The sequence below is a fragment of the Natrix helvetica genome, assembly GCF_964273705.1.
Source record: "Natrix helvetica genome assembly, chromosome: 6".
Lineage (NCBI taxonomy): Eukaryota > Metazoa > Chordata > Lepidosauria > Squamata > Natricidae > Natrix > Natrix helvetica.
The window spans coordinates 82289806-82297305 of record NC_138553.1 but is presented as its reverse complement, the minus strand read 5'-3'; the positions used below and the strand labels follow the sequence as shown (position 1 = coordinate 82297305).

General features: G+C 40.8%; 1 protein-coding gene across 1 annotated transcript in view; it reads left to right on the top strand.

Moving 5' to 3' along the window:
- SEMA3C (semaphorin 3C) overlaps positions 1-7500 on the top strand; it is a 144390-nt gene that overhangs the window by 63045 nt on the left and 73845 nt on the right. Inside the window, exon 3 of the mRNA XM_081957586.1 lies at positions 6267-6440. Coding sequence (XP_081813712.1) covers positions 6267-6440 — 174 coding nt within the window. The remainder of the gene's footprint in view (positions 1-6266; positions 6441-7500) is intronic.

Below are 7500 nucleotides of genomic sequence, written 5' to 3'. Positions count from 1 at the left end.
TGGTAATTTGTGTTATTCGGCATTGTATCTGGGATCGGGAGGTGGGAATTAGGAACCCTGCTATATCAAGGGCCTTTGCCAAGGATGGATTTTGTTATGGCCTGTCGGCAGCCAAATCAGAGGAGGAGGAGACGTGGGAGTCAGGGTCAGCATCAAGGCAACCTGAGAGCTCCGAGGGGGAAGAGGAGCTGACAGAGATAGATAGATAGATAGATAGATAGATAGATAGATAGATAGAGAGGGAGGGAGGGAGAGAGAGAGAGAGCGCCTGGGCCGTCCGTCAGCCCTCAGAGAGAGAGTCAACAGCCCCCAGGTCTGGAGGTGGCTGATGAGGAAGAGGAGGAACAGCTGGGTCCAGTGCCTGACGTGCTGATGCACAGAAGGCAGAGGAGAGGAGACCAGTGGAAATCTATGGGCAGGTCCTTGGGATGGAAGAGCCACTGCTGCTAGCGAAGCCCCACCCTAGCTGCGGGGATAAAAGGCGGGAGGCGGAGATGAATAGGTGTGGCAGACAACTATTTAACTCCCTGCCGGATGGACTTGGTGGCACTAGGAAGCTGAGCTCCCGGTTTTGGGTGCTTGCATGTGCACTGGCCAGCTGTTCTTCCAGAAACCGGAAGACCAGGTGGCCTACATGCATGTGCATGCCAGAAACAGGAAGCTCAGCTTCCTGGCACACACATGCGTGGCGGGGAGCTTCTCTTCCGGTTTTTGGAGCTCCCGCACATGTGCGCCAGGGAGCTGCTTTTCTGGTTTCTGCACTCCCGCACACACATGCTCCCATTTCAGCCCTTGTTTTGCCAACACTGTCCTCGCACTATACACACATCCTGAATATCATTGGCAGGGCTAGAAGTCTTTGTTCACATGAGGTACATTAGATGCTCGATTCTTTCTACTTTTTAAATAATATTTGCCCCTGGCAATGCACAAACTCCATTCTGTTAACTGGCAAACAAGGGTTTATTGTCAACCGATCGATAAGCCATATCTCATATGGGAGCAAATTGAAGTTTTGAAATAGTTCTCAGTGCTATTTTAAACTCTGAGGCCCAGATATGAACAGCGGTGAGTATTTTTACGATAGGGTTTTTATGGACAGGCTTGAGTTTGTGCAGTGCAAAATGTGTTTGAACAAGGAACCAGTTTCCACCTGCAATGTTTCACCCTTGAAAAAAAAAAGTTGCAGAACCGCTTCAACTGTGTTTGAGAACAAACACAGTTATGTCAGAGACCCCAATTCAGTGGCATTTTGATTGTCGTGGTGGAGCCATCAATAATATTATCTGGCATAACTGCAGGGGCCGCGTAGAAGACGCTCTCTAGCTGAATGTGGAATTAAAAGTAATCAAATTAATTTTGCTTGCACAAGCAACAAAACGAAAATCTTTCCAAGAAGACTGAACAGATATTACTGTCAACTCCTAACATTGCCACAGTGAGAGAAGGGGGTGGAGGGAAGCACATACTGTCATCTGAAGTCAGATTTCAGATTACTGCAGCAGGCTTGGCAGGGGTGCACCTCATTGGGGAATGTGATTTATGACACAGACTGAGGGGAGGGAAGGATCAGGGGTAATGTTCAGCTATAACTGAAACAAAGTGACTGTGAAAAGACCTTGCCTACGGTGCTCCTAATAAACAACTAGTTTTGCATTGAAACTTGGCTCGTTCCTCATGAATCAATTAGGGCCTTTTTAGGAAACCTGATATTTACCAAATGGACTTGATTCACTTAATATGGCAATATTCGTTTAGATTTTGGCGTGGATCAATGCAAAATTACTCTCTACGGATAATCCTCGACTTAACAAGAGTTTGGTGACTGTTCGACAATACGACGGCCCTGGAAAAAAATGTCTGATGACCACACTTATGACCTTTGAGGGCATCCCCATGATTTGCATTCAGAGGCTTGACAACCGACTCAACAGTGTCCCCTGGGAATCACTTGATCCTTCTTTTGCGACCTCCTGAAAACGAGGAAGCCAGATTCACTTAACAACCAGGTTCCTGACATAACAACTGCAGTAGTCCACTTAACAAATGTGGCAAGAAAAGTGGGCAAAACCCACTTAGCAACATAAATGTTGAGCTCAGTTGTGGTCGTAAGCTGAAGGCTACCTATATTCAGATTAAATCTGAACAGAAAGGCACACAGCTTTTCTCTTAAATGGAAACGAACCAGAGGTAGTATTCAGCCGATTCAGACCAGTTCAGGCAAGCCAGTAGCTCCGATGATCAGCTGTCCCCGCCCCCTCCTACCTCTGCTCTATCCTCTCCTTTATTTCCTGCTTTCTAGCTCATCTCAATCAGCCACAGCTGATTTTCCCCTTCCTACCTGTTTTACTCACCGTTGCTGATGTGGAAGGTAAGCAGCTGAGCTTCTAAATGCTCCATTTTCAGCGCACCCATGTGAACCGATTGTTAAAATGGCAGCATCCCACCACTGAAACCCAATGGTTGGACAAACCCCAAGGCTAGAAATTCATTTTTTTAAGCTCCTCTGCAAAGAAAAGGTGTTTTTTTTTTGCAAGCAAAGTTTTTTAAAAACTTTTGTTACATACGTAAACTTCTTTATAAACAAAGTGTTGTCCAGGTTTCCCCCCTTTACATCTTCTAATTATACATTTTACATCATTTTTTTCCCATTTTCCATTTCAGTCATCTTATCTTCCTTCCATAATCTCCTGCTTCATTTTCATTTCTTCTTAATCGATTGACAATATCATTATTTGCATCTCCAAGTTAATCACATTTAACGTATCATTTCCGTCCATTATTCTGTTCTACTGTTCAATGACATATATCCTCAAATTTAATTTTGTCTATGAAACTTTTCATTTGATTAGTTATCCACAAATAAATCATTTTAATCTATTTCCCACACATTGTATTAAACATAAAACTTTGGCTATATTCACTAAATTTCATTCTATTCTATTAATAAATCCTTCTCTTTCTTTCCCCCTTTTAACCATTTTCTCTTAGTCTCTCAGGGACTTCATTTCTCTTACGGTCTTTTCTCTCCATCTATTTACTTGGCTGTTTTGTTTTTTCTTGACCTTGAAAAATTTATATTTTTTCTTTCCAATTCTTCTTCTCCTTTTTAATTCTATTGTTCTACTACCTCTCCCCAATTTTTCCCTCCAACTTTCCCCAATATTCCCAACTTTGCCATTTAAAATTCCCTCTTGGGGGGAGGCACTTCCCCCTTTTCTCCTTTGAGTATGTAACTGTAAATTCCAATATAATCATCCGAGTACTTTCCTTTTTCAATCTCTTTTTCTATTTCTATAATACCTTCCTGTTTTTTTCATTCAACCCCGAAAAGGTGTTGGATTTTTGCTTCATGTATACAAGAGGTAAAATAAAGAGATGGTTAAAAATACTGCGTAGTACATCTTTCACCAGAATATCCTGAATATTTTGGTATAGAACGCAACATGTGTCTCTTTATGGATAAGATTGCCACGAAAGGCTCTAAATAGGATCTACATGATGATAAGCATAATTAGTAACTACGCACCACACTATGGCATCACCGTTAAACTATGAGTAGCTTAATCCATGAAGATTAATACTAAGGGGAAGGTAATTAATCAAAGGCTGGGAAATGTTTTCCGCATCTACATGTTTTCAGAAAATGGGGACATCACCATGAGACGATAGAGATGATCAGTTATAATTCTAAACTGTCTCTCTGGAAATTACAATGTATTCTTTTGCGATATGGCAGAGCTCGTCATTTTGACATATTTTTAATTATTATTAATATTTTTTATGAGCTAAGAAGCTAAGGGTTTAATTTCTTTGTTACAAATGGAAATCCCATCTATTAAAGCTCATTGTGTCGTAAATTAATTGCTAATATGGTGCAATTAGGATCTAATTTGTCTTCATGTATATGCCAGTTATTTATTATGCCTAGGAAATGTATGACTGGTTGGAATGGAATGGAATGGAATGGAATGGAATGGAATGGAATGGAATAGAATAGAATAGAATAGAATAGAATAGAATAGAATAGAATAGAATAGAATAGAATTGGAAGGGACCTTGGAGGTGTTCTAATCCAACCTCCCTACATCACTTCAGAAAAATGGTTGTCCAATCTCTTCTTTAAAAACTTCCAGTGTTGGGGCATTCACAACTTCTGGAGGCAAGCTGTTCCACTGATTAATTGTTCTCATTCTCAGGAAATTTCTCCTTAGTTCTAAGTTGCTTCTCTCCTCGATTAGTTTCCACCCATTGCTTCTTGTCCTGCCTTCAGGTGCCTTGGAGAATAGGTTGACTCCCTCAGGGAAACTCAGATACTTCGGCTTTGTAGTTATTTAAAATTCTTGTCGAAGAACAGACTGCTGATCTTTTCAGTGTGGTGTTTGGATAAGAATAGTAGCAACTCAAAGTACAGGACGGATGTGTGTTTTCACACCAGTTAATGAAGTCTCAAAATATCCTGATTTAGTCGGTTTGCAAGTGTAGGGAAAGACTTAATTATGTATCTCCTCTTAAGGCTTAACAATTATCAAGTTTGATTGAAGTCATGGAAGAGTTCAGTTCATGTATTCGCAAACTGCTAATTTGGCGAAAATGGAGTTCAAAACTCTGGACAAATACCCATCTCTAAGGGGAGTTTATGGAGAAACAAATATCAGATTCCAACCCCTATCATTTCTGCCTGCCGCCACTCATAATTTCACATTAGGCAACATGCATAAAAAAAAAAAACGTTAAAAGAGTGGAAATAAGTGCATTTTTGGGTGCTATTGTAAATATTTCTGAAGATCGTTAATACCAGGGTGTACCTTCTAAAGATTGTGTGTTTTGAACTGAAAACAACAAGATATTTGGGACAGTGGTGGGATTCAATTTTTTTTACTACTCGTTCTGTGGGTGTGGCTTGGTGGGTGTGGAAGAGGAAGGATACTGCAAAATCCCCATTTCCTCCTGATCAGCAGGGACTCGGGAGGCAGAGAATAGATGGGGCCGGGGCCAGCCAGAGGTGGTATTTACTGGTTCTCTGAAGTACTCAAAATTTCCGCTACCGGTTCGAGCGAACCAGTCCGAACTGTCTGAATACCACTTCTGCTTTGGGAATGTGTTGGAAACTAATATGCACACCAATGTAGGGCAGCAGCTCAGAATATGATGCCTTTCAGAGTCTTGAGAAAATGCAATTAAAATTGCAGCCTTGCAAAAATGAATTCGGAGGAGGTGTTTAGTGGCTTGATTGCAAAACAAAATTAATCTTAAACTGATCTTCGCTGATTCCATTCGGAGAAATATGAAATGAAATATATTTCTGTGGGCTTTTCAACATTAGTCCCAGCCAGTGGAGGGTTTCAGCCGGTAAGGCCCATTACAGCTGTACCAGTAGTAGTCGGGAGTAGCAGCCACCATAACAGTATGATGGTGCGTTTGTCCCACCCACATTCCATAGCTGATTTTGAAGCAAATGAGCCAATTGCACACACACACACAGCGTGTGGTACCTGCGTGAGCTCCAGTGAGCATCTGGGTGTTGCAGGGGCAGTAGAGTGAGCATGCATGCGCAGCGCATGTCTGGTGCATGCACGAACTGACTACGAGCAGCGTACCGGTAATGACAGTAAGAGCCACCCAACATGGTCCCAACTTGTCATAGCATGTATAAGCATGTCTTTGATTAGTTTAACATAACATGTTTTTATTTTGAAAAGAACAGTTACAAATAATAGTTTCCGTTAATCCAACTGTATTGTTTGGATGGCTAGATAAAGCTATTTTGGATGCTTTACACATAAAGTGATTTCCTTAGGCAGTGGTGTGGTGGCCTAGAGGTGGAGCTCTTGCCTCCCAATCAGAAAGCTGTGAGTTCAATCCTAGGTAGAGGCAGATATTTCTCTTTCTGGGCACCCTGGGAATATATATGCTGAAGCAAAAATCCGTCCTGGCGACAGGAAGGGAATCTGGCCAGTAAAAACTCTGCTAGCTCCATTCAGTTGCTCAGACTGTACCCCACAAGGGATTATGTGGTCGTTAAATGATGATGATAAGTAAAGCAATTTACTTAAGAGTAAAAACAAGACCATCATTTTTGTCAGAGAGAGTATTTTCATTTTTGCTGAAAATTTTGATGGCCGTGTACAATCGCTTCACTTTTATTGATATTGTGTTTCTTTTCTGCAAGTTGCGTTGGATTTTTTTAGTCGTTGAAAATATTTGTCATGAAATTCATCACCCGTGGAAGGAAAATTAATTTCAGATTTCTCTTTCTTTTGCAGAACTACAGGAAACCCAAACATCCCAATTTTACTCTCTCTCCCATCAGCCTTTAGACTACAGGATATTAGTGATGGATGAAGATCAAGATCGGATCTACGTTGGCAGCAAAGATCATATTTTGTCGTTGAATATCAATAACATAAGCCAGGAGCCACTGAACGTAAGTTCACGGTGTGGTTGGGAATGGAAAATGTCAGGTTAGTGATTTAAGAGCTAACCAGCTGCTGCAATGATGCAGTGATGGGAATCAGCCAGCAAGGTTTTTTGGCTGTTATCCCTTTAAGAGCTTGTATAATAGGAAGAGGCCCTGTTAGGGTTGATCGGTCTGTCTGTCTGTCTGTCTGTCTGTCTCTCTCTCTCTCTCCATCTGTTTTTCCCTGCTGTAATTGCTGATTGTTTGACCTCTGCCTGTAGTACATGTATGTATAGTATCTATTTTTTATGTTGATAAAACCACTATTTTATGACAAACCTCTATTTGCTGTTATTGCACCTTGGTTGTCTCACATAGTAAAGCTGTACGCACTCTGACATAAGATATTCTACTTAATTTTTTTGACATGAAAGAGGGAGGGATAGCAAGATGTTTCAGTTGCCCATTAATAGACTGTATGAATTTTCAATCTTACAGGAGCAATTTTGCTTAACCTACTAGGAAGACAATATGTTCATATATGTTTCAGTGCCAGACCACAGATATTTATACCAGGTCAAAAGCTTTTAAGTTCACAAAAGGGAAAAAAAATATATCTAAGGATGGATGTAAAATGGAAAACCACTGTGGTGGATCATCTTGGATCAATGTTAGACAAGTGGGATGGAAAATGGTTTACCCCTAGGCTGGTCTAAAATCTTCTTGATTTTGAGTTCTCTATTGGTTGGTCCCTTTCCAAAGGATGCATTAAGGGAGGAAACAAAAACTTTAATCTTGTGGAAAAGAGAGAACATGGCTTTGTAAAAATAGAAGATAGACCTCTGGAGTTTTTTTGCTCAGCTGAAGTTGTCCAAGACACAGTCACCTAAATTTTGTTTCCCAACCATAATCTGATCTTGTCTCCATAGGTTGCTTCTGGGGAAGAATCTGTACAGTGCAATTACTACTATATTATATTATACTACTAACATTATTATATTGTTGAAATATAAATTAGTTGTTAAAGAATAGAATTACATGGTGGTATGAGGTCCTTCCTTCCTTCCTTTCTCCCTTCCTTCCTCCCCCCTCCCTCCCTT